This window comes from Diabrotica undecimpunctata, chromosome 4 (genome assembly GCF_040954645.1).
Source record: "Diabrotica undecimpunctata isolate CICGRU chromosome 4, icDiaUnde3, whole genome shotgun sequence".
NCBI classification, from domain to species: domain Eukaryota; kingdom Metazoa; phylum Arthropoda; class Insecta; order Coleoptera; family Chrysomelidae; genus Diabrotica; species Diabrotica undecimpunctata.
Window position 1 is genome coordinate 27,850,649 of NC_092806.1, and position 26,582 is coordinate 27,877,230.

At 31.2% G+C, this 26,582-nt stretch overlaps 5 protein-coding genes across 6 annotated transcripts; 3 read left to right on the top strand and 2 right to left on the bottom strand.

The window, feature by feature from the left end:
- Window positions 1–976: 976 nt before the first annotated feature.
- Window positions 977–3,853, top strand: LOC140439345 (ubiquitin-like protein 7). The gene is made up of 3 exons (XM_072529191.1): window positions 977–1,222; window positions 1,276–1,472; window positions 3,072–3,853. The coding sequence occupies exons 1-3, from the start codon at window positions 1,066–1,068 to the stop codon at window positions 3,798–3,800; spliced, it is 1,083 nt and encodes a 360-aa protein (XP_072385292.1). The 5' UTR covers window positions 977–1,065; the 3' UTR covers window positions 3,801–3,853.
- Nubp1 (NUBP iron-sulfur cluster assembly factor 1) lies at window positions 3,810–12,141 on the bottom strand. The gene is made up of 7 exons (XM_072529193.1): window positions 11,963–12,141; window positions 11,666–11,907; window positions 9,291–9,392; window positions 9,078–9,240; window positions 4,483–4,676; window positions 4,184–4,370; window positions 3,810–3,905 (listed from the first exon to the last, which is right to left on the bottom strand). The coding sequence occupies exons 1-7, from the start codon at window positions 11,982–11,984 to the stop codon at window positions 3,862–3,864; spliced, it is 954 nt and encodes a 317-aa protein (XP_072385294.1). The 5' UTR covers window positions 11,985–12,141; the 3' UTR covers window positions 3,810–3,861.
- Window positions 12,142–12,271: 130 nt separating this feature from the next.
- On the top strand, window positions 12,272–22,931 carry LOC140439344 (tektin-3-like). 2 transcript variants are annotated; one of them, XM_072529190.1, is made up of 9 exons: window positions 12,272–12,382; window positions 12,475–12,518; window positions 12,572–12,726; window positions 12,986–13,237; window positions 15,931–16,163; window positions 16,691–16,949; window positions 18,800–19,022; window positions 21,022–21,176; window positions 21,334–22,931. In XM_072529190.1, the coding sequence occupies exons 2-9, from the start codon at window positions 12,489–12,491 to the stop codon at window positions 21,542–21,544; spliced, it is 1,518 nt and encodes a 505-aa protein (XP_072385291.1). In that variant the 5' UTR covers window positions 12,272–12,382; window positions 12,475–12,488; the 3' UTR covers window positions 21,545–22,931. The 2 variants fall into 2 exon arrangements, with proteins under 2 accessions (XP_072385291.1, XP_072385290.1); XM_072529189.1 differs by lacking the exon at window positions 12,272–12,382 and having other exon boundaries at window positions 12,385–12,518.
- A 585-nt stretch (window positions 22,932–23,516) lies between these two features.
- Window positions 23,517–24,655, bottom strand: Cox11 (Cytochrome c oxidase copper chaperone COX11). Its single transcript, XM_072529194.1, has 3 exons — window positions 24,212–24,655; window positions 23,978–24,145; window positions 23,517–23,705 (listed from the first exon to the last, which is right to left on the bottom strand). The coding sequence occupies exons 1-3, from the start codon at window positions 24,590–24,592 to the stop codon at window positions 23,553–23,555; spliced, it is 702 nt and encodes a 233-aa protein (XP_072385295.1). The 5' UTR covers window positions 24,593–24,655; the 3' UTR covers window positions 23,517–23,552.
- A 345-nt stretch (window positions 24,656–25,000) lies between these two features.
- On the top strand, window positions 25,001–25,357 carry mRpL42 (mitochondrial ribosomal protein L42). Its single transcript, XM_072528259.1, has one exon. The coding sequence runs from the start codon at window positions 25,001–25,003 to the stop codon at window positions 25,355–25,357; it is 357 nt and encodes a 118-aa protein (XP_072384360.1).
- Window positions 25,358–26,582: the final 1,225 nt, after the last annotated feature.

A 26,582-nucleotide genomic window follows, 5' to 3' on the forward strand; every position in this document is an offset into this window, starting at 1 on the left:
TAATCGGTACATAAGTAATCAAAGTAACGATTTGGTTTGAAGATATGTATTCGTTACTTCGGTTACTCTGAAGTAACGAATACTTTGTAACGAATAGTTACTTTTTCTCCAACACTGAAGGCTGGCATTTCAGCTTCTATTGTGAAGATAGCAGCATAAGTATTTGAATTCTATCACAGAATAACAACTAATTATTTCTTAGAGATTCGTGTTCTGTGGACATCTGATATCGAAAAACTTTTGAGTTTTGTATATAGCCGTTTTCGTGCTTTTTTTCTATTAAATTTTGCATTTATTATTTTATTTACTCTTATATTTGCTTTTAATCTAAGTGACAAATAAATTCATTAAATAGCTTTAAAATTTGTAACGGTTTTATTTCGTCAATTTATGTGAATTTAGTACCAACCTGTGTCACAGAATAATAAACAATCAGAATGCCCACTCCGCTTGAAAAAATAAGTACGCGCATCTCGTTCGTGCAGACGGAATCAGCCATGTTTTAAACAGAACCAGTGCTGTTCAGTGACATTTTATCTGGTGTGCATAGAAAAATTAACACGGTTTAATTTATTTACGGCAACTGTAGACATAATATGCACTATTTTATTCGTACTTTTAGTTGAAGAATAGATTAAATTATTTCAAATGTACTAAACTATTATTCTCTAAAAATTTAAATTACAGTTCTGTCGTAGCTTGTCACAAATTTCTCAATTCGAGTCTATGTTTCCGTCTAAAATATGGCGATCGCTTGCTGGCAAACTTCAAAGGCGGTATCTGAGAGTGGGCATTCTGATTGTTATTATTGTTATTTTTATTCTGTGCCTGTGAAGACTTGGCAAATACTATATCACAGAATAAATAACAATGTTGAGTGCTCTAAACTAATCATTGCCCGATTACTATTAACTATTAAAAAACGAGTTAGTAAAAAACCTATAAAAACATTGCGTCCTCCTCAGAAGTGGCTGTTGTTCTTAACGATGGTAGTGTGCTATGGTACTTTTACGGTAAATAAATATTTGTTTGTCAAGTATGTCAAGTGTCAATAGAATTTTCTAAATGTCATTAAAAGCAATGGCAACAATAAATTTAGGAATGTGGAATAGCTCAAATGGGCATCAAAGAATTAAAATTATTAATGTAGACATAGAAAATAAAGTACATATTTTTAAAACCCAAGCTTTGAAAGAAGTGAAGGATGCAAGTAAAACATTAGGTAGGTTCTCACAATCTTTTAAACAAAGACATTGTACCTTTGTTCATTTGTAGAATTTTCTTATTGTGGGCTAATTTTGGAAGACGAAAACATATTATCATCCTACGGCATTGCTGATGGTGTTACAATTCACGTATTTGAAAAATCTTCAGGGGTCCCTCCAGTAGTCAACAACAAAATGACCTCAAATGAACTAATATCTTCCTTTAGATCTCTTGTTATGTTTTCAAACTACAGGTTAGCCTTACAGGTAAGCTTTCTACTTTTTATAACTCGAGCTTAATATAGCATTAAGGTTTTCTTCATAATTTAAAAAACACCAAATGTAATAATATTCCCTTCCTTTTTATTGATGATAACATTTCTGCTATTAAACTCCATTCGCTTAGCTCGGGCATATTTTGACAGATTCATTGTCGGAAACCTACAACACAACAATTCCTACTTCTCAGTATTAATAGCTCAAGTATCCTACCATTACAGACTTCTTTCTTAAAAAAAAAGAATTATTTTAAATAGTCGAAGTGTATACTAAACCCATCAAATTTTGGATAGTATATATTTAAAAAATATATATTTAGTTGTTATAATTTAACATAACTATTTATTATATGGTGCAGATAAATAAATATTGATTGTTGGTAATTCGCAAAGTTCTATTTTATTTACTATTTAGTTTGTTTACTATTAATATTGGCTATAAGTACGTGTGCTTGGTTGTATAGTAATTTCCAGCCACTTTTAGTCTGTCAAAGAGTAACTAACTTCGCAAAAAAATAATTACTAAATTCACTAGACAGTTCGGACTGGGAATAGCGAACCGAGTTTAGCTTTCATTTTTAATGAACATTCAGTTTCTTTTGTATTTTCTTCACAGCAATTTTACAATTTCATTTGTAATACCACCCATATCTAGGAGACATTCTCCTCCTGTGTAATTTATAGATTAGTATTCATGAATATAAAGTTTTTACACAAAATTAATGAATATACACTTCCATCATTCATTTTTCTTCTATTAATAAGGTGACATCAGAATTTTTTTGTATGTTTCCTACAATGACTCAAAATATTTGATTTTACTGTATATTATTTTAATCTATTTTTATTGTATTAACATGCATGAGACTGCATCTACTACTTTAAGTAGTGTGTGGTCACACAGTCAACCTATCTATCTACCTCTGTGTTTTTCACTCATCCAGCAAAAAGACAAAAGAGGGAATGTAAAGGTAGTGGGGGCAAAAATATTGTTAGACAGGAAGTGCCATCTTGAGAGGCCACATTAAACAAGGAAAGAGAGACTCTTTCCTTGTTTAAGAAATCAAATTTAGTTGGGTTATGTTATTGCTGATGTTATTGTTTGTCCCAACTGTCACATGAAAGATTATTTGTATTTTCTATTGAAGTTTTTTAACAATTGTTTCACATTTTAGACTATTATTGTTATTATTTAATTAAAACTTTATTATGTTCTAGTATTAAAAAAACTGTATTATGTATTAATATTACGTAATATTAATATTATGTAATATAACAAATAAATAGATAAATTAGAACCCCTACACCACTGTATGATTATTGTGAAGTGTCATGAAATTTAAATTTGGTGCATTCACATTTCCGGATATGTCCGCCATCAGAGGCCACTTTTTTGGTCTCCTTTTCATAACGATTAGATTCCCTCTTTTGTCTTTTTGCTCGATGTTTTCACTGCACTGATCAATGCATTCAGTCCATGGCCTGTGATAAGAAAGCTAAGCTTCCAATAATTTTAAAAATCTAAGGGAGAAATTATTTGACGTTATTACATGACCTTATTGTTTTACTATTATCTTTTTATTTGTAGAGGCTCACACGCTCTGAAGTTGTTCAAAAAATAATAGAATCTTGTCCCAGCCTCTTGGAAGATCCAGCAGCTATAGCCCTAATTCAAGATCCTGAGCTAATGTTTTATCTATCAACACCAGAGCAAGGAAATGAAATTATAGATAAACATCCAGTGTTACTTGAAGCAGGACGTTATATTGTTGCCCAGGTTCAACAGGAACAGGCCAGCTTAAATCCAAACCAGGCCGGTACCAGCACAGGATATTCTTATTCTTTAGAAGCCCTTTCAGATGATGATGAAGAAATGGATTCAAGTTCTGATACAAGTTTTTCACAGAACCCCTTAACAAGGAATACTTCATTCAATGCTATAACTGCAGCACAATTAGCTGCTGCTATTGCAAATGCAACAAATACACAGTTTAATACTAACAGTGCTGGGGTACCTACTAGTAATTCTAACTCCTCAAATATAATCACAAACGAAATGTTTTCCAATGCTATACAACAGGCTATTGGTTTAGGAGGATCTAGCAGGGGTTTTTCTTCTAGTACTCCTAGTACTAACAATAGAGAAGATGACGACCAATCTTATGAAACTTTAAGTATACAATGGCAAGCACAGCTGAAGCAAATGCATGAAATGGGATTGATTGATGATATTGTTAATATTAGAGCTTTGAGGGCTGTTAATGGTAATGTCAATGCAGCTATTGAACTGGTTTTGAGCTTTAATGATATTAACTAAATGTAAGACTTTCTTGTAATCTATTTATTAAAATAAAAGTATGTATACAATAACCTATGTTTTACTCTTTGTCTGAGTCTTTTAACTCACACAAATCCATGATTCCTACAAAAAACACATTTATTAATTTATTAGTTGAGCACATTTTTGTTGAGATAAACCACAATTTCTGTTGAATATATGTTTATTTTAATGTTTCAATTTCCACTTGCTTTCCACTATAAAAAATATCAAATAAAGTGGAAAGCGAAATGTAATTAAAAAATGAAGTTAAAGTATTTCAACTTAAATTATGGTCAGTTCCTTATAAAGATAGTAAATAATATTAAAATACTAGATGAAAATAGCTTCCAATCAATACTGTTAAGAGATTTAAAACTTACTTTTGACTATTTCATTAGAAGCTTTTAACGCTGGCGAATTAGCTAAATGTGTGGCAAAATCTTTTCCTTCATCACAGCATCTTGCAATTCTAGGATCTAGTGGCAAACTTCCCAAAAATGGAACACCTAAATCTTCACACATTTTCCTTGCTCCTCCTGTTGATGCTGGGAAGATATCTGAAGATTTCTATAAAGAGATATTATTGGACCTTTAGCATAAGATTTTCCTGTTACACATATCAAAATAATCACAAATAATATAAAAAGGAGTATAAAATATTAATATCTGTAGTATATACCTCACATTTTGGACATACAAATTTTGCCATATTCTCTATGACTCCCAAAATTTTTATTTTGACTTTGAAGCAAAAATCAATTTCTTTCCTAACATCTAACAATGCTACTTCCTGAGGAGTTGTAACAATAACTGCTCCTGTCAAATTGGCTTTTGAGAGATATGTTACTGCAGATAGATGTTCATCAGATGTACCTTAAAAACAAATATTACCATAGATAAAATACACCTAGATTGGTAACAGGGATAGCCAAGGTCAAATCATGTTCGGATTAGGCGCCCATTCGTTTGGTGGCGCTGCTAGTCTCGTTCCTGCGCGGAGGGAGTGTGCTGTGATCAAGTCAAAGTTGAGTTTAGACAAATACGGCGCCATATTTGTATTTGTTTTATTTCTTATAATTTATTTTATAATTTAAATTTTTTTATATAAATAGTGCAAAATCGTACAATTTTCGACGATTTTTTATTATGGAATCGAACACATTACATGGAATAACAATGTAGAGACGAAGAACTGAACAAAAAAAGATGTGTTCCAGATTGCATGGATACTACTGGCAAGCGATACCGTTTTTTAAGTCCAGGACATTATATGGATATGTTTGATAAATGGGTGAATGCTGTTAAGAGCCCTAATTAGAGAATGCTGCAAAAGAAACTATTTATAACAAATTTCGTGTATGCGCTAGTCATTTTAAAGAGGAAGATATAGTCAATGTTGGAAATAGCGGTATTACGAGACCAGCCGTTCCGAGTTTGTTTTTACCAGAACCAGGTAAGAACTATTATACCACTGACCTATATTTTTATTCACATTATATCTGACCTTTTACAAATTAGTTTATAAATTTAACCTAAAATTATATATTATAAAACCAGTCTTACTTAGCTTAGTATTTGAATTATTTGTAGGTAGTGGTTCAACAACTATCTTAAAAAGCATCACCTTAGAGAGGGTTCGGCATAAATTTCTACAGGTGTGCGCCTTTCAAAGTTGGATTAGATTAGCAGACCATGACTACACTATCATGGAGAGGTATATGAGCTTGCCTGCTTTAAGTGTGAGGAGGGATCTGTCCCTCTCTTGTGAGTGAGATTGGTCTTAGAGTACCATATTACCATGGTTTGCCTCATCTATGTACTTTTAATGTTCCATTTTGTAGAACAACCTATGGTGCTAATAGCCCACTGAATAGATACTTATCTTTGTTAAACAACCTAAATGTAAATATTTAATATGTCCCTCAATAAATATATAAATATTAGTAGAAGAGTTACTGGTACCATAGAGTTTGGAAACTTAACTGTGTAAAATACTTCATGTTTTTATTGTAACTAGGTAATACTTTACATATTTTTTTATTTTTGTTATGTTATTTTTCCACCTTTATTGTGCTGGATTTTAGAATCATAGAACTAACTGTTGGGTTTATAGGTTTTAAAATGTAATTACATGTTTAATTTTATATATATATATATATATATATATATATATATATATATATATATATATATATATATATATATATATATATATATATATATATATATATATATATATATATATATATATATATATATATATATATATATATATATATATATATATATATATATATATGTGTGTGTGTACATGCATGTGTTTGTGTACATAATATATTTTTATTTCACATTATTTAATTTTATTATCGTAAAATACTGTGTACTTAACCACTATTTTGTATATTGTAAGTTGTAACATTTAATCGGCTTGTCCCGTATATTAGCCTGCATCCACACAGACAGTGGTAAGGCGTTCAGAGTTATGAATAAATAAATTTGAATGTGTCGACAGGGATCTTTCCTATTCTGTTGATGATAGGGATGGGATGACTGATCTTAAGATGACATACTGGTGAAAAAATCTGTTGATTGTAATTGTGTTTGTCATTTCAGGCATAAAAACATTATTATCCTCTGTTGTTTGGAGTTTATACTGAGCAAATAAAGTTACTATATCAGGTTTTAGCAAAGCTTACATTCTGGGTGAAAACTTTAAGCATACCTTAGAAATAAATTATTTAGCTTATCCATTGTTCTTTTTTTTTGTTCGTTTTTTCTATTTGCTATCATTCGGTTATTCCTCATTATTGGGTTTTCTTTTTACAAGAAGCAATATTTTGCTAATCTAATCAAAATCATAATTTTGTTGATAACCAGAATATTTTTCTGGAACTTATATTATGATTGTAAGGTAAATTTTCTGTCTCATCTGGTATTTATTTAGTAGTGGAATTCTCTAGTGTGTTATTTGAACCTTCATCATTATCTTGATTCAATAATATAACAATTCAACAGTAAACTTCGTATATAGTGCAGAGCACATGGTAAAGCAGTTTTCCATTAAGTGAATTCTAAATTTTTGGTTTTCTATGCTAGATTCACAAATTTCCATATAACTCATTGTATTTTTCGACTTAACCATTTCCTTCATGATTATATGGTGCTGTTCTACTTGAATATATTCCTTTAGAGTGTAGATAATTAATAAATTCTTGTGAAGTAAAGCTAGTTCTCCTTGTTAGATTTGATATATACCGTCATTCTATATAAACCAAATAGTGATTTAATCTGTAATTGGTTAGAATTGCTTTTCTACCAGATAATGTCTGCATTTTTTTTTAATACTTCAACTCATTTGCTTTTTTTCAATTGCATAATGTTTTCATTCAGAATCTGTGAGGGTATGTGTGAAAAAAGCAATTGGTTTTCCAGATTGATTGCTTCGCTTATGTAATCGTAGATTAATTTGTTAAAAGCATGTACTTATCTTTATCTTCTAGGGATTTATCTTTAGATTCATTGCTTTCTAAAAAATTCTTGAATGTTATATACTTACCAATGTTTGAATTCTTTGGTGGAAGTTTGACAGTTTGGATCAGCCTCTAGTTTATCTGGTCTAAAGTACTTCCCCATTGTAAATTTATGCGAATAAAATTGTAGTAATGCATTTAAGAGGATATAAAAACTTGTGAAGTGTGAACAAACTCCTTTAAAAAGAAGTCTAAGAATTTAATTTTAATTTATAACAATTGTTTTGCTTGATCTATATATTCTTCTATTGATTATGTATCATAAAATGTCTTTTGCAGAATTAGACTTTTATTCACATAAAACTTGATAAGAATGACAAAACAATTATTTAAATACTGACCAGTTCTTGTCACAACATTAAGAAAACTAAATTATACTACACGTGGCTTGTATTATTAATATTTCTTGTAACACATATAACATTTCTTGTAACATTTTTATAAATAAAGATTTTATTCTATATTTTATTCTTTAATTTTTTTAACCACTTTGGCATTTTAATGTAATGGAAAATAAATATAGTCCCAACATAACAAGAAAACACAAAAAGTATACGAAAAATATTTATTATCGTATAGGATAAGGATTTTTCTTGTTATTTTAGGATTATATCAATTTTCCTTTACTTTAAAATGAGTTCACAATCCTAGGTAATATTACTAAACTTTTGAATTTAGCGCCATGTATATAAAGTTACGCGCCCGATCACTAGGTGATGCGCCAATCATTGTTTTATTCCTTAACACGGAAGTTTCAATGCTAGGTGGTAGTGTGCTATGAATATTACAAATGTACAGCTGTGGTGATTGAATAGTTTACACCCTTACATATCTAGTAGCTGATTTTTTGAATTTTTACCTCATTTAAACACACCTTTTATGTCAAAGTGACATTACCAGTGGCGGACCCGGACAGAATAAGTTGATTAAAATTAAAAAACCAAAATAAAATAAATCTTTACAAAATGGAAATTATAGAAAGAAGTTTTTGGTGTTCTTTGAGTTTGACAATTCCTCTTTTTTGTTCAATTAATTTTTGTTCATTACAAACTTCAAAAACATTTGCATTAGTTTGTAGCTTACTTTTATTGTCAACAAGTAGGTACTCAGCCCAAATTGACCTTATCACAGCAACAATCAGAAAAAGTAACCAATGTATCAGAGGTACAAAAAAAGTATATTACATTTAACATTCAATGTAACAGTAACATAAATTTCAAATAAAAGCCTTAAATTAAGGCTGTTTCTAGTACATTAAATGCAGAAGTACCTGAGATGGGTACAAAAGGATTGATTGCAAAGTCATAAGAACTATTAAATTGAGAAAATTAGAATATTTAGGCCATATTAACAGAGATGATGAGTATGAAGTACTAAGGCATATCATACAAGGACAAAAGAAGCAAATAGTTCTAAAAAAATGATTTCCTGGTTGAGAAACCTTTAAGAGTGGCATAATTGCAACTCTGTAGACCTTTTTAGAACAGCTTCTAATACAATATCAATAGCTAAGATGATAAACAACCTCTCATGGAGGAAGGAGTCACAGTGAGTAAAAACCCATTGAATAATCAACAAAAGACTAGTTTTAATTAGTTCACCAATAATTCATAAGTAGTAAGTATACATTTAACAAAATATCTTTGAGTTTCTAAAAGTGTTGTAGTTAAAATTGTGCAATTAGGAAGAAAAAGTACTTTTCGGTGTGTTATTATAAAATGTATATTAATTAAAGAAAACTTACCAGGTGGTGTATCTATAAGGAGATAGTCCAAATTTCCCCAATCAACTTCACTAAGGAACTGCCTAATCATTCCATTTTTCTTTGGTCCCCTCCAAATAACAGCATCATCAGGAGATCCCAATAAAAATCCTATTGACATTACTGACAAATTGTCTTCAACATACTAAAAAATGTAAATTAGCAAAGAAACATTCACTAGTATTTGGAACTTACTATAGGAGACCATCCAGATCCTGACTGATGCACACTCTCATCTTGGACTCCTAATACTCTTGGTTGAGAGGGGCCACAAATATCAATGTCCAACACAGCTACCTAAAAACACCAATACAGAAATCTATAACTGTTCTTCATTCCAGACTATTATAATTTTTTCTGTATAAAGACAGATGTCTAAATTGTATTTCCAATGAGCAATCAATTTAATTTTTTAAGATCAATGTTTGATCAATCAACCATCAATGTATAATACAATGAATTTATATAATAAAAAATATTTGTAATGCCTGAAGATAATGATTTGAAGATTTGTAATCTAAAGAGAATTTTTGAAGTCAATTATTAATTTCAGATTTGGACACCAAACTTTTATTTGGTGGACAACATACAACAAACTGTAATTATGTTTATATCTTAATGGTAACAGTGCTGTAAGAGTAATTCAACTTGGGATTCGTAAAACTCTCAGACCTCAGATTCAAATTATCCTTATTTGTTTTACTCATTTTTTAAATCTTTTGGGTCCTATCATATAACTGTCATTTCTTCTATTGTGTTTCATCTCCTTCATCATATTTCATCTATATTATCAAACCATTTCTTCATGAGAAAGACCTTCAACCTATCAAACCTTCATTCTTATTAGTTTATACTATGCCTGTGACAAAAGTTTTTTCGTTCAACTTTGTTTTATTGAAACTCGGATTATTTATCATCTCATTCCTTTATTTTTTCCTTCAATTTTTATTACAAATTCTATTTCTGTCAGTGTTACTACTTTTTTGACTATAGTAAAACCTCAGTTAACTGAAACCTTTTTAACCAAAACGGCTGACAGTTTCAATAATTTCTTCAATAAAAAGTAAAAGCATGGAACATGCTTCGAAAATTCTAAAGAAGAAAACTATGAAACTAAGTCAAAATGAGAAGTTAAATGAAGCTGTCTATTTGTTGTTCACACAACAAAGAGCCAAAGGAGTAGCATTATCTGGACTAATAATTCAAGAGAAGGCAAAAATGTTATCTGAAATAATGGTGAAAGATTTAAAGCACATTTAGGGTGGTTATTGGCAAACTACACTAAAGATAAAATTTAGAACACAGATGAGACTGGATTAAATTTCAAAATGCTGCCCAAAAAATCACTTGGATGAAAGCAGAAACACAGTGCACCGGGCCTAAAAACAAATAACAGTTCTGTTTTTTAGCAATGCAGTGGGAACTCACTGATTGAGGCCTATGTGTGTTGGGAAATAAAAAAAAACCAAGATCTCTAAAAGATGTTTCAAAAAAAGCACTTCCAGTTTTTTATAGAAGCCAAAAAACCTATGGATGTCCCAAGTGTAAAATCCTTTTTAAAATCAAAAAATCTTCTCTTCAAAGCATTGTTGCTTGTTGACAATGTGCCAACTTACCCTCAAAATCTACAAAATGGTGACATGATTGTCAGATTTTTGCCACCAAATGTTGCCAGCTTAATTCAGCTGTTAGAACAGGGAGTAATATCCATTCAGAAAACCTTTGTTTCAGTCATTATATACATTTGTGATTAGTTGCAACCATTCTAGTACTAGTATCCCATGAGGGATGCTGCATTCTAACTGAAGATGTCAGTTTATTAATAGCATTTAAGAGGATATAAAAACTTAGTGTGAACAAACTCCTTTAAAAAGAAGTATAAGAATTGAATTTTAATTTATAACAATTGTTTTGCTTGATCTATATATTCTTATATTCTTCTACTGATTATGTATCATAATATTCTTAAAATAGATGCTATTCAACTTGATATGAGAAAATACTTTCCAACCTGCTAAGAAATTTTCTATATTGATTCAAAACAAATAGGTCAATTCTTTCTATGTCTACTACTAAAATAGGTCAAATTGACTGGTACACCCTGTTACAAATCAATTAAATCCAAAAATATGAATACACTCAACTATGAACTCAAAAATAAGTTAAGGACATCTTTGTTGTCCTTATCAGAGAAAAGTAAAAATAAAAAGCTTACAAAAAGAGCAAAAAGTAAACATTTTCTAAATGATGATTTTTGGTCAAGAAAAGGAAAGAAGGAGTCGTTATAATAGGGTAAGATTTCTAAAATATATTAATAAGTGTTACATTACAAATTTGAGATATTTCAATTCTAGTAATTATTCTAAGGATCTACTTCAAACATTAGGTAACATCTTATTTGAGATTATTATGTTGTCAGCATAGCGTAATATACCTATCATTTTTTTTATACTCATCTTAGTACTAAAGTTGTCATTTATCTCTGAATTATATTCATAAATATATAATAAAACAAATGAAAACATTTAATTAAGTGAAATATAATGCAAGCTCTGCACTAATCAACTTACATTCTTCTCGCTATGAGTACTTGCTATTGTTCTACTTAGTATAGCTGTAACTGTGCTTTTACCAACTCCACCCTTACCAGAAAGAATTAAAATTTTGTTATCTACATCTGACAATCTTTCTTTTACTAAATCAATACCTGGATCTGGCTTCTTTGGATCAGAGCTGGCACAAATATTTTGATTTGGACAACCAGCGCAAGCTGAAGCTTTACCAGCATTTTCGCTTTCAACTCCAGGACAATCTGAAATAAAATATTTTTTAAATAATGTTCGAAGAATTACTATGATTATGATTACGTTCTGGAACTGCTGATGCCATGTTTTATATAATATATATACTCAAGAACACGAATGTAATAGTTTAATAATGTTATCTATATTCTTAAAGTATAATATATTTTAATTTCGAAATTCTTGTTTTTATATCGTCATTTTCGTCTTCTTTCTTTTTAACCACAAATCATCTGGTCTGTGTCTGTGTTTTTAACAAGGAAATGGAAACTGTCACATGTCAAGTTTATCAGCATAGAATAAATTGTTTATTATTCTGTGACTCTTTTTGCTAATTTTGATATAACATACACATTTAATATTTTAAATATTTATAAATTAAAAAATAATGGATTAATGTAATTGATCAACTCCGACTTAATTAAAAATTTGGTTTATGATTTTTACTCCCCTAATAAATGTATATAAGAAAATAGTGTAAGTTAGGTAAGATATATAAACACTCATGAATTGTTGACCGGGAAATATTTGAAAGTGTCATTTTTAGAACTTAATTTACAGAAATAGTTTATTTTCAGTTTTTAATACCAAAATGCCAGATCAAGACACTGTTTTATATACGGTAATTGCTGAAATCTAAAAGCTTCCAAAATATAATATTTGTATTATTTCTAGCAAGTTCAACCATGGAGCACAGTAGGCGCTACGCCTTGTATGGAACAAGTTGCTGGACCTCCTATGCCCTCAAGAATTGGAAATTATTATCAAACACCTCTGCCTCACCCATGGAGACCTACAATTGGTTACGAACTGGTAGAAGCTATGCCACTGTAAGATTTATATCTTTTTACTTTAATATTATATTATTTAATATAGATATGTCAGTTTCTTGTACATAACTATAATTTTTTAATTTCATCCATTTATTTAATTTTTTATCCCACTTTGGATTTAATGGCTATGAAGATCTCGCAGGTATGAAAAATTTGTACTATAAATAAGCACGTTTCACAATTATCTCAAGCATTTGTTTAAGATTGTACATTTTACGTAGATAAAGTTAAACTCAAACGCAAACTATTTTTCCAGGCCGAGCCAACATGCTACAAACGCAATGGTGGATCCATGTTATACTCCTTATGGAATGGCCACAGAACCTTTAAAATTCCCTAATCTGGTTACTGGTTTTGAGCGTAATCCCGCACATGCAGCAAGAGCAGCACTCTACACAAGATATACTCCGCTAGAGTGGACTCAAAATGCTTTAAAACTATTTAACGAATCAGACACCAACAGAAATTACTCTGAAAGATTAAGAGGAGATTTCATTAGAGTGATGAGGTGAATATATTTTTACAACGTTTTGTTTATATGTCTTTAAATTTAATAGTTCAGATATTTTATGGAATTACGTTATATTTAGATTAGATTAGATTAAGAGAGATGGCCTTTCGGCCTATTCCACTGCGACCTTTTCAGATCTATTGTGGTCCTCTAGTCCTAGATAACATTCTCTAGCCTGACCCTTTTTATAAAGTCTAGTATCTTCGAGACTGTACCTTCCATGTAGCTATTTGACTGTGGATTTTCTTCTCCTAATGCAAAGAACCTAATGCAAGATGAGGTGAATATATTTTTACAACGTTTTGTTTATATATCTTTAAATTTAATGGTTCAGATATTTTATGGAATTAATATATCGTTAGATTGTTCTGTGGATTCAGAAATTAATAAGTGTAGCACGACGTGGTTTAACTAACTCTATTTAAACTCAAAACTCACTTAATTACAAATATCACAATTACTAATTGCATTAATAATTATCACTTACAAAATTATTCGTAATGATGCCTAGAATCACCAATACTAACCTTAGAGACGGCCCCTGCTAGCTTATATAATGAGAACGAACTATCTACAAAACAGGGGACTGATCGAATCATCGGGAAAGTCAGAAATTCTCGAAGGTCATCTCTTTATCGGAGTTCGGTGACGAAGAGAGTGTTCCCGAATTCTCTTACGCACAGGACTGCAATCAGGGGTATGTGATTCACAACAGTATTAAAATAAAACCCAAGTTGGACTATCAAGACTATTTTCTCAAACTTTTAACTTTAGGTCAATTATCTATCCATCTAATGTTAATACGTAGGGCTAGATGAAAAGTCGTACCGGGAAATATCGATGATTTCCCGATCTGAAATTTGGATATTCGGCTTTTATTACCATATTCATATCGTTTTTCATTCAATATTTTTATATATACTCTTAAAGAGCTTACGCGCACTACAGCAGCTCCGACCACGACCACTGGTCGGACCCTGGCCGCATCGAGTCCGATCTACAATATGATCAGCCGTGCGGCCAGCAACATGCTGGCGGTTTTCCGCAACATTTCCTTGCCAGCAACATGCTGGCAGTCTTTCTACATTAATTTTTCTTTTCAATTACGAGATGGATGTCACGGGAGTAGCCATTTTTAATTAGTCCTATACAACACAAACTATACAATACACATACAGATCACTATCTGCATTATGACTATCGGTCGTGCGCGTTGTTTCATAAGAGTACATACTAACTTTGGTCGCAATGACTGGCTGGCCGGAAGCTATCGACGAAATGCGGTCGGTGCGACCAGTTGGCTGTAACGACCACGTGCACATTGGCTCATTACAACCTATGCAAAATTGGTCAGATCCGATCAGTCGCAATCCTGGCTGTGGCCGGAGTCACAGTAGTGCGCGTTAGATCTAAAGGTTATGATCTATCTACAGTTGTCGCATTAATTTCTTTTGCATTCTGTAAGTACCATAATTCGCTAGATATCAAGTTTTCCATTTTTTTTGCGCCCCCATTGGTACGGTTCTATCGATATTCGATTTAATTCATACGTTTTAAAAGCTCTTACCAATAATTTAGCGGTCCGGTAAATTTTACATTTTATTTTTTAGATGTTTATAAATTTTGTTTAACCTATTTTTTGTCAATTTGTATCTGAAATAATCTTATGTTAGTATATGTACGAGTCCTAACAACTAAATGTTCAAACAAACGAAAATTTATTGAAAATTGAGATTATAATTAATAATAAAATATTGAAATGGCTCGGTCTCTATAAATTGCACTGTTGGCGGTAAAATAAACGAAAATATTGCATAGTATACTGGCAACTAAATGTTCGGACAATTCAATAAACTACTGTTTTAAAATTGGGTTACATCGCCACACGCCTTTACAACCGCGGCAATCCTGTCTGGCATTGTTCTAGCGAACATTCATAACGTTCATAATGAATTTGCACTGATTTTGTATCGAATTTCCACAAAACTCCAAGAGACCATCCCAAGGTGCATCAGGCGCCTCGGAGAACATCGCCGTCATGGTATTCATGTTCAGTGACTCCAAAAATGTTCCTTTTTCAATAATGAAATAAATTTTCATTTGTACACCATTATTTTTGTTCACAAAATTTCCTCATACGAATCGAATGCAAAAAGTTTCATTGAGATCCATCCTACAGTAAAAATTTGGTAGGTTTTTGGGCTTTTTACTGCTTCATTGACTCGCCTGTGCCGGAAGTCGACTAAAACATTATTTTAAATATAACGCCTTGCATATTATTGCGGATTTCGATCAAACAGTTCTTGAAAATGTTCTCAATATAAAATTATACTACCTTATACCGAATGTTTTACGAGATATGACCAATTATATTTTGATACATTGTCCGATTTGACACACTGTATTTTTATAAATAATAACACTGCAAATATTTTGTTTAATACAAATTTCTTTAATATTGTCTATTTTAATGAAACTTTAACATTTTGTGAATAGAATAATATATTTAATATACAAGGTGATTCAAAGCACGAACTTAAAAATTTCTCAATTATGATCCATATTGCCATATGGTCCTAGTTTATAATTTTCAAATCATTATGTACTGATAGGTTTAACCTCTCAATGGAGTGTTAAATTCCTTAGCTTTTATATCATATAATTTCGAATATATTTTCCTGTCTATTTAGAGAAACCGATGAAAAAACTGCACAAGGTCAACGGGAATCCGGCAGGAGATTGGGTGAGAGAATAACAGATACTACATTCTGGAGGAATGAAGTGCGAACAGAATTGGAACGTCTAATTGCGGAAGCTGATTTGATGCAAGGAGTTAAGAGGGCAGTACAAAAAGCTTTAGATGATATCGAAGGACCTTTGCATATTGCGCAAGAATGTTTATATCATAGAGAAAAAAGAGATGGTAAATAACTAATCAGTTAGCTATTTCAATCTCATATTTACAATTTTATTTGAGATAACTTTTTATGCAAATGCCTTTCTTCCGTGTATATCATGTTTGATATATGTTTTCTTGACGTTCAAATGAATGTTAGTACTTTCTTATTTTTACGTTTCGAATATTTCAAAATTTATGTAGTTTACCAAACACAGTGCTGTATTTATAATATATTTTTCTCCCTGGGGTAGATATTACTTCTTACAAGATTTAATTGCATACCTCATTTTCTTTACGCTACACTCCTAGTTATTATTATACTGTATCTCTTTATACTAGTATTTTTGATATTTTTTTTTTTTTTTCAGATAAGTTACATTATATTGTTTTTTATGCTTTTCCAGTGATTCCCAATAAGTGTCTTTTAATCTTTTGTCTTATCTGTATTATGTCAATTATTTATATTTGATCTGTTGAATTATTAAATGTATATTTTTTAAATATATTCGTATTTTGCGGTTTGACTCATATATGTATTACGAATTTTATAGGAATCGATATGGTTCATGACATAGCTGAACACGCCTTACTAAAAGAAATTGAAACCTATAGAAACAAACAAGAGCAACTAAGAATCTTGTCGTCTAAAGCATCGGATCAGATGAGAAATAATAGAGCAGCTCAAGCTGAGCTAGAAAGGGATGTACAGAGCAAAGATTCGGCGCTTGGAATCGATAATATGTGCCACCAGCTGAATAATTTTTCCAAGGGTATCAACTATTATGGAGGAATAGAAAAATATGATCCCACGTAAGTCTAATTCAATTTGCTGCATTACATTAGTATTTAAAGTTCAACAATCAATGTTAAAATTACGATCTTTCGATATGGATATTTAATTTTTTTTAATGGAGTAATGTAGTAAATGGAGTCTACAAATAAAATGATAGCGTTGGATAAGTTTTAAGTTATCTACGATTGGCATTACAAAATAATGATTGCGATGAAACTGAAAGAAAAATTCTCTAAACAAAACGAGGTCTTCGTCAAGAATTTACCTTTGTATGTCATTATACGTTTATTAATAACGAAGATAAGGTATAGTGCTCTTTTGGTAGTCGCCTTGTCTGTTTTTTATCTATCTTAATATAATCCTTATCCCCTCTTCTTTCATTTAACGTATCATATGCTCCAATCCGACCAATAACAACGGATATATGATGTAATGCCGGCGCTGGGGTTTTCGTTACTGACAGACAGACAGATAGAATAAGCAAATTATATATATATATATATATATATATATATATATATATATATATATATATACTTATATAATAGTTTAAGAAATGTCAAAGCATATCCTTAGTGCCAATATTGGATTGGCCATGTACCTTAGTAGCTAGCGTGGTTTGACTAAGCAATACGAAAAACTACCAAACAATATAGAATTACAGAACAACAAAAGAAATTAGCTAAAATAAGTCTAGAAAATGCAGATTATACAACTAGTTGATTTGAGGTTGTTTATTTGGCTATACTTAATTTGCACCTATTTTATGGTCTTAGAAAGACCCTAGTATATCCTCTATATATCCATAGGAAGTTTCCTATTAACTATTGGGATGCGCCTTCTTGACGATGAGAACTTCTTAACTTCCTTAGTCAGTCTGTCCCACGTGAAATCGTATTAAATTTAGAACTGCCCCGCAGAGTCTCATATTTGTACGGTTCGTAAAATGATTGACAGAAATTCTAAACTTGTAAAATAATTGGTAATTTAGGCAAAAAGTTAAAAAATAAAGTGTAGTAGCGGTTTGCTAGTCGTATTGTTTCTACCTTAATATAATCGTAAAAAATCCATGGAAACTGAGGGGCAGCACAACGAGGATACCATAACAGATTTCTCAAAATTAAATGACAAACACTGCCAGATGGTACAAACTCCGGCGGACCGCCAACATCAGAATTCGATCTGATCCCCTCACGATGTAAATTGGGAATCATTATTATTCTATTTTTTCTCGTGACGATCTAAACTCCAAACTATCTTAGCCTTCAACCCCCTCTCTCCCGACTGCGCAGAACTCACTTTTTAGAGGCAACTGGCAATGTAAACAAACAATTGGATTAAGTATTTTTACTTGAAGAGACACGAAGTGTTTTTCTTCGAAGATTTTTAAGACAAAATTTCTAAAAGTGTTTGCCATAAAACCAGTTAAGGTGGTATGCGGTACTGAATGTTGAGCAAAAAAAATAAGAACAACGAATGCATCCCGCGGGAATGAGAATGCTTAGATATATATGTAAATGAAGTAACAAAAAAGGGTGGAATGGATATATTAGGAAAAGTCAAGGAATGGCATGAATTGATGCCAAAATTGAAGAGGATAGGTTAAAATAGTTAGGGCATCTTCAAATTCGCAATGATGATCATCCAATATAAAGAATTGCTAAGTAGCAACTTCCTGGAACGGATAGGAAAGGAGGTCAAAGAAGACCGAGGTTTATGAAGTAAATATCAATGAACGTATTAGTTAATGGCGCGAACTTCAAATTTGGCTGATAGTCGATTTGCTATTGATTTAAATTTAATACGATCATTATTAAATTAAACATCTATCAGACATTAATTTTATATATTATTAAATTTGTTATAGGACAAGTAACACAGTAACTTGGGCGGAAAATAGTAACAGAATAGTGCAAAGATCCCAATCAGAGCGTGGCAAGTCGGCCCAAATGAGATCAGATATTGAAAACTTGATAAATGCCTGTGCTCAGGAAGTGTGGGATGCTTGGAGTAACACCAACAACGCTCTAGCCAGAAGAGCAGCAGAAACGTTAGAAATCAAAAGCAAATTACAAATGCAATTACACAAAGTAAGTATTTCTTCTCGTTCTCAGTTATCATCCGCCCGGGTCTTTGCAGAGATCATCTGCCATCTAAAATTTGTCTCTCGCATCTCTTTTTTCATTTTTTATTTGCAGCTTTGTTTATTTTATACCCAAATAAAAAATTCTTGTTAAGACTAAATTTTAAACAGCTTAGGATAAAAATTAGACATTTCAGAAATATCTTTAATAAACATTTTTGCCGCTTATCAACGAGGTCTAAATTAAAATCTTTCTTTTATGACTTCTCATAATATTGACGTTCAATTCGTTTCCGATTTAAATTAGATTAGAATCCTTTTACATTAATATGGTTAATACTTGTCTTAATTTCTTGACTCTATTTTTAATTGGTTATAAAAATATCTTCTTCTTCTTTAAGTGCAGTCTTCTTTAGCAGGTTAGCGATCATCTATTGATTAGTTGATCTCTGTTCATTGCTGCTCTAAAAACCTGGTTAGATATTGCTCGGCGATGACATTCGTCTTCGTCAAACGTTATGCTTTCCTAAAATATTTTCTTGCTGATAATTTACAAAAGCTGGTATTTTGTTCTTCTTATTAAGTGGATAGTAACGTGATAAAAAATATCAACTCGAGGCAATATTTCTAGGAATACTGTCCACAAAAACAGAAATCTAGATTTTATAACTTTTTTCTTAAAATTTACCTTTAAGTATCACTCGTCGATTTATTCAAACTAGTCTAAAAGTTTCTTTAAGATATTTAGTAAAAAAAGCTAATTGTGCGAATGATATAATTACACCTAGGATCTAGCATCGTCTATTCTAGATTTTTTTTTATTTATAATTTCTTCTAAAAATCATGTAGAAGCAGTAGTATCAACCGTCCATTATTATGAGCTCTTCTGATCCGTTTTTCGCGGGATCACTCCGCCTTTTCTTTGTTTCCTTTTTTTTGCCGTCTTTCTTCACAGTTTACTGTGTGATTTCGTCCGATTGGTAATTGAGCTTCATTCTTTTCTATTTTTCATTTTTGTTCTCCAGTTAGGTATCTTCATTCTGTTAATATCTTCTCTGACCTGATCTTCCCTTTGGTTTCCCTCTAGGTCTTGTATTTGTAAGCTTCCACTTTAATATTTTCTTTGTTAACTTTTCTTCTTATCGTCTTAGTTCATGCCGAGCCATTTCAACCTTTGAGCCTTTATATGTTTGACTACATCTAATCTATTTGTCTGGTTGTTAAATAATCGTCAGATTCATTTTTTATATCACTGATCTCTATTTTTATGTCATTTATCAGTTCTAATATTGTATCTACTTTTCCTGTGGTAGACTCTTTTTGTAGTATTTTTGCTGTCTGTCTGTTCTTTCCGAATGGTTCATCTTCTTGGCTTATTCAGCTTTTACCACCGTCATCAGTTACGTTGCTCTCCATTTTTGTTTTTGTCTATTTACCTGTTTTGTTGTTTTTGTTATTCACTGTTAAGTGCATTACAACGGAAAACACTTGCCCCGAGTCGTCTCATCGAAGAGCTCAGTTTTTATTGATGTTAGGTACTTATAACATTTTTTTAGTGTTGTTTGCAGTCTTTTTATACTTAGATAATTTTATAAGTTGTCTGATTTGATTTCTTGCATTTTTTAAACAACCGGCAAGGCCGCATTCAATAAGGTCAAGGCTCCTTCCTCCTTCCCTTATTCTGTGTGATTCTGTTGTCAAGAGAACCGAAATTTCTGATAATTGCTTTTAATACAATGAAACTTTTCTAAAACTTACCTATAAGACACTTTTTGCACTACAGAGAGTTTATGCTCTTATATTATTTTCCACGTACTTACAGTTTAAAATTTATTTCTCACGGTACTTCTTCAGAAATTTGGATAAAGGTGGAAATTTATCACACATGTACTTCACACTAAATCGGCGTTATGGCCTAATGCCTTAGTATATTTTGCTTTAATGCGAGTTTGGTCTGGGTTATCAAATTTTCAGGAGAATATTCAGCAAAAAACAATGATTTTTAGGTACAGCAAGAGATATTTGACTTGGAGAAAAACATTGAACTTTTGAAAAAAGCTATTGTTGATAAAAGCAACCCGATGAGAGTTGCCCAGACGAGATTGGAGGCCAGAAGCCATAGAAAAGAGATAGAATTGTGTAGAGACACTGCACAGGATAGGTAAGTTTATTAGTGATTATTTTACTCTAACTATAGACATAGGTACTAAGTTTCTTTATGACGCGACCATTTTGTTGTATAATTTTTTTGGAGGCGTAACATTTTGTTAATATTATGAAAATAACTAATATCTTATAACTAATAAAATACCTTTTAGATTGGTGTACGAAGTAAAAGATCTTCAAGACAGCATAGAAATATTACACAGGAAGTTACAGGAAGCTGAAGCCCAACATCAGCAGCTACTAAAAACCCGTTCTACCCTAGAGACTGATTTACACAGCAAAGTAAATTCATTATTTATAGACAGGGAAAAGTGTATGGGTCTACGAAGGTCATTCCCTATTACAGCTACTATTAAATATTAATTGTGGAAGTTGGATCAGTAGAAAAAATAAGTTGTTTGGTTCTGGCACTTTGATTATATCTACGGCGTTATGTATCACTAGACCAAAGGCCAAAAATTATTTTGAATTACTAGACTTAATTTCTTTCTAATATAACACAGTATATATGATACATTTTCACAAAAAATTTTCGTTTTTTATGTAAAATCAACTTATTTATAAAAAAAAAATAAAGTTTTAAATGGACTTATTTATCGATAATTGTTGGTTTATTATGGATTTATAATATAAGCTTCCTACGTTATCGTTTATAAAAATGTGGTGATGCCATGTGCAGTTTCTGTTTAATAATCTGTATGTAAAGCTCTTTGTGAAGCTTCAAGCAATGAATAGCTAGTTGATATTGTATTGTATTACTTTGATCCGACCGTCTCAGCGGATATTGTATTCTAGATATTCTGCCTGCAACAATATCCTCTATTATCAAGGTTTCTAATGTACCTTTATCGATGGACAAAAGACTAAAATATGATTTTGTAGCATCACCACTGACGCTAATCCATTAAAGTAGACTCTACTTTCTTAATCTTCTTCGCTATTCAGTCCTATCTATTGACAACTGTTGCCAGTTAGTACACCAGTTTTCTTAACTTGTTAAAATCCTTGTTTCACTTTCTTTATTTTTGTAGGACACTTGTTTCTTGTGAAAGTTTTATTAGTATTAGTATAGGAAAACTTCCTACATGGATCTTGTTATTTGTAACAGTGTGTTACAGCCAAGACAGTTCTGGAGTATATACGGGGTGTCCTACAAAAATAAAACTACGCATTTCCATCTAAGTTTTTACCTATGTCTCTGTCTACTTGACTTGGTATCTGCTTGTGCTAAACATGCTGGCTACCTTAGCTTTCCTGTTTTTATGATACTATGTCTATTCCATTGGATATTAGTTATCTACATCATATTTGAACCCCCACTCTAGAGATTCCACCAAATACTATCTTAGGATCTTTCATTCAAAGACCAGTGTATTATTTTAATGTGCTTTGGAGATAGTGCTATTAAAATAAGTTTTGTATATTATTTTTGTTTTCTGATTTTAACTGTCTTCTCAATCCTCAGAGTATAATTCTCATTGGTTATAAGTAACAATTACTACCTCAGAGCTATAATTGTCAACTGTGAAACTATGACCAATATTTTAGGTTTATTGTTTTTCTTATTTTTGCAAATTACACATTTGTGTACACGCCTTTTCCTCTCTCTTCCATCTCTTGCCACTTTCTCCAAGACTATGTTAAAAGGGAGACACACCAAAGCATTTCCATATCGTAGCCTCATGTTTTTCAAACAGTTGTGAATGTTCGTCCTGTATTTGTACTTTGATACCTTTATGCATTATAACTCCCTACCAGTTTTATTAGTTTGCTGTGAGTTTAAATTTGCCCATAGTCTAGTAATTGACGAATAAAAAAAATTACATTTAATAAAGAATTAATATGATGTCAATAATTTGTCCTAATTCTATATACTTCTTAAATTTTTGTGAAAAATTTCATCTAGCAATAGTTGAATATTAAGTATTTTCATTACATAAAATAGCTTCTATTTAACTAACCGTTTTCAACTCCCTGAGTATTTTATGTAAAGCCATTTTGAAATACTTTGCGTTTATAAAAATTACTATACCAGCAGAAGACTTATTACTAGGAAATTTATATTTAAGATAGTGGTCTAGTAATAAAAAATCCATTACAAGAAAAATGGTTCTTGGTATAGCTAATCATTTCCAAAAAAATATTATAAAGGTAGGTTTCGAATTTCAGGAAATGGCTATTTGTCTAGTGATGCATAACTCTGCTCGTTTGTTCACAGTAGGATATTACAAAATGTTGAATGTTTAAAAATCCTAGCTAAAGTACCAGTGACAAAAATATCAAAATCCACCTGCAACTGCACAAACTGAAAATAATTGTATAATAAAATAAGAACTTATTAAAAACACAATAGACTTTTATTTCCTAACTATTATTTAACAGTATTAACAAATGTAGGTAGAGGAAGGTTTAAACCCTCCTTGGCTTCGAAAAATGTATATGACAATGTTATCTCATTTACAAATTCCATATATGGATCTTCAGTAATTTCTGGATCTATATAAAAAAACACGGGCATATCCACCTAAAAATTAAATGAAACCTTTGTAAGCTGTATTTGAAAACAATATTAATTAGGTGTCTTACTGGTATATTACTATATAAAAAAACGTTTAATAATGTAATTAGAAATACTCTGTGAAGGTTTTGGAATAAAGAAACTATCAAACATATATGGTAAATATAAGTAAAAATACATCAACATTAAGATAATATTAGATCTTAGGTGATTAGACAAACCTTCAAATCAAACCCCCAAAACTAAATATATAATAGTTAGCAAACAAAATTAAGTACCTGTTCATGAGGATTTAACATTTGTTCTTCAAAACAAAAACATTGGATTTTATTAAAATACTGCCCTGCCTCAAATGGAACCACATTATATGTACTAATACCTACTACAGGAGCATCTGTGGGATTCATCGCGGTGTAGAAAGCCAAAGCTGTCTCTCCTGGATACACCTGAGAAGTACAAAGAAATCAATAACAAATATGTGTATTATAATAAACAATAAATCATACTCATACAGTTATTTCTGATTGTTGGGGTTTAAAATTCCATCTCATACTAGCTGCGGTATCAGCATTGAATTTAATCTTTAAGGGTTTTTGTTTCACTGCTGACATGGTTTCTACTTTTTCTGCATCATGACCTGTGGACACTGTTCCTCCATAGCTGTAAGCTTGACAAAACAGCCTATATAAAGGCACTGCAGCATAACTTAAACCTACTGTTACAACTCCTGCCGCTGTTACATAGTATAGAGTCGATCTTATACCCCGTTTTTTAGTTTCATTTGTATTATTAGAATAAAGTCTTTTAAAATAATTATTTCTTGAATAATTCCTAATATTGGTGTGAATACTTCTATTATATATAGTTTTTACAATGTTCAATAAGTTAGTCATATTTAATTTTCATTTAATGTTTTTATTAATCATGTTTATAATATACTTTTTTGTATTTAACCTTAATTTTCAAAATTTTGTGAAGTTAGAAGCAGGTAAATATAACTTTTTATTGATGGAAGTTGGCAATATCTAATGACAGAACCAAAAACTAATAATTTTTAGGCCATCGAAAGCACCAGACAGCGTGTCGAAAATACGGCACATATCTCTTAATGAAGTTCTTTACTGCTCTTATTTAGTGAAATTATTAAAATTTGAAAACAAGATTTTCAGCTTACAGATGCACGACAATGCAAGGCAATAAATAGAAGAAGTATGACATATGCCATGCCATATTCTGTGTGGTGTTCCAGTCTAAACTGAGAGAAGATGAATTTTGAGGTTAGCGCATGAATTTAAACAAAAATGTTTTGCGCTGCATCTCGTATTTGTTTTACACGACTAATTACTATAAGACAGCTATCCTCAAGTCACCAAAAAATCGTAGTTACTGATCAAGGTAGTACAATAATAGCCTGGCATCCAAAAGAAGACTTTCCTTATGAATGCACTCGTCCATTACCAGTAGAACAAGAAAATGAAACTGCCACCGTTTTAAAAACAACAGTTACACCGGAATTGTTAGGTATATTCAATAAAAAGACAGCAGAACAAGCAAGACAAGAGTTAATGAATATCACTCATACCACCAAACACAGATGGTTCCCCAGGGCAAGAGATAAAAGAGCAAAGAAAACTCCCATGGACAGAGAATATTTGTAATTGTGTATAGTGATGAATAAGAAATTTTAATAAAAGTGTTAAATCCCAATTTTGTTACTTTTAGATCTTCTGAAACCATCTTATGCAATTTTAACAATGTATTGAAAAATTATAACACAGATAGTTTCTTAAAAAATTGTTATTTGTATGATAATCTTATAAGACTAAAAGAAAGTGAAAATGAAGGATTGGATCCAAAATGTATAAAACAGCTGTTGCATTTAAAATAGTAGTAGTTAATTATATAAGAATACAAAATATAACTGCATATTTTTTATTTTCATTCTCATCACACAATGTTTTGCTGGTTGAAGTCTTCAGCTTCCTGTATTATTATCCAATAACAACAGCATCTTGAAGATTAAATTCTTTAAATATTTTTCAAGCCACAACATCCTGCCCAAACATGTACTCATTCTGTTAATATTAAGCATTTGTATGCTATTTATATCCCCCCAATCTCTTGTATAATTTATTTTATAAGACTTTCATAAGAAATGCGTTTCTCAAATCTTACGTTTTGCAATAACTATAAAACATAATTTAAAAGCTACACAAAAGTAAGGATATAAATAGGTACTTTAAATCTTGATGTAATTTTGTCTGATTTCTATACAGCATTTTTTTCTATCTTGTTTCTTCTGCTTTAAAAACTGGGTTACAGAGGCGGCCCATTGGGGTAGGCACTGCCAAACCTCTTTAAATGTACAATAATAAATTATTTAGTATTATAAATTACGTATTTCAAAATTGTGATTTATAAATTTTAATATGATACCCATTTAAAATAAAAAAGCTATTTTTTATATTCTCTCCAAAAGTTTAGTTTATTCTCTCTGAAATAATTATTTTGCACTAATCGTAGTAGTTAAAAGGCGCTTCAAATGTTCGCCCAAAAAGAGAATAAACGTCTATCCGTATCTCTGTCTTACTCTTACCCAGGAGCAACATGGCTTCACTTATAGTCAGTGATTTTATCGTTTTCAGAGGCGATGATTTCGCTCGCCCCCCGGACTGCTTCGGGCTATGAATATTTTAAACGATTAATCTGCAGTTTGCACCAAAATCAAGAAAGATTAGAAATTATTGTAATGGGCCGTCCTTTACGAAATTTACAAATTTTATCCACAGATAAGGATAATCGACCATTCTCGAGATCATTTAAAACAATATCATATGATGCGGTAGGTATTTTAGAAATTCACCTTTTTGTTGACCTTATCTA

Excerpts from the sequence above, each read along its gene's own strand:
- Cox11 (XM_072529194.1), bottom strand. The coding sequence starts at position 24,592 with ATGACTAACTTATTGAACATTGTAAAAACTATATATAATAGAAGTATT. Across the intron at positions 24,146-24,211 it reads CCCAACAATCAGAAATAACT|GTGTATCCAGGAGAGACAGC; the intron begins GTATGAGTATGA and ends TGTACTTCTCAG. Across the intron at positions 23,706-23,977 it reads TGTTAAATCCTCATGAACAG|GTGGATATGCCCGTGTTTTT; the intron begins GTACTTAATTTT and ends TTTAATTTTTAG.
- Nubp1 (XM_072529193.1), bottom strand. The coding sequence starts at position 11,984 with ATGGCATCAGCAGTTCCAGAAC. Across the intron at positions 9,393-11,665 it reads GTACTCATAGCGAGAAGAAT|GTAGCTGTGTTGGACATTGA; the intron begins GTAAGTTGATTA and ends TGGTGTTTTTAG. Across the intron at positions 3,906-4,183 it reads TTCTAATGAAATAGTCAAAA|GAATCATGGATTTGTGTGAG; the intron begins GTAAGTTTTAAA and ends TGTTTTTTGTAG.
- LOC140439344 (XM_072529190.1), top strand. The coding sequence starts at position 12,489 with ATGCCAGATCAAGACACTGTTTTATATACG. Across the intron at positions 12,519-12,571 it reads AAGACACTGTTTTATATACG|CAAGTTCAACCATGGAGCAC; the intron begins GTAATTGCTGAA and ends TATTATTTCTAG. Across the intron at positions 16,164-16,690 it reads TCATAGAGAAAAAAGAGATG|GAATCGATATGGTTCATGAC; the intron begins GTAAATAACTAA and ends CGAATTTTATAG.
- LOC140439345 (XM_072529191.1), top strand. The coding sequence starts at position 1,066 with ATGTCATTAAAAGCAATGGCAACAATAAATTTAGGAATGTGGAATAGC. Across the intron at positions 1,223-1,275 it reads GGATGCAAGTAAAACATTAG|AATTTTCTTATTGTGGGCTA; the intron begins GTAGGTTCTCAC and ends GTTCATTTGTAG. Across the intron at positions 1,473-3,071 it reads ACTACAGGTTAGCCTTACAG|AGGCTCACACGCTCTGAAGT; the intron begins GTAAGCTTTCTA and ends TTTTATTTGTAG.
- mRpL42 (XM_072528259.1), top strand. The coding sequence starts at position 25,001 with ATGTTTTGCGCTGCATCTCGTATTTGTTTTACACGACTAATTACTATA.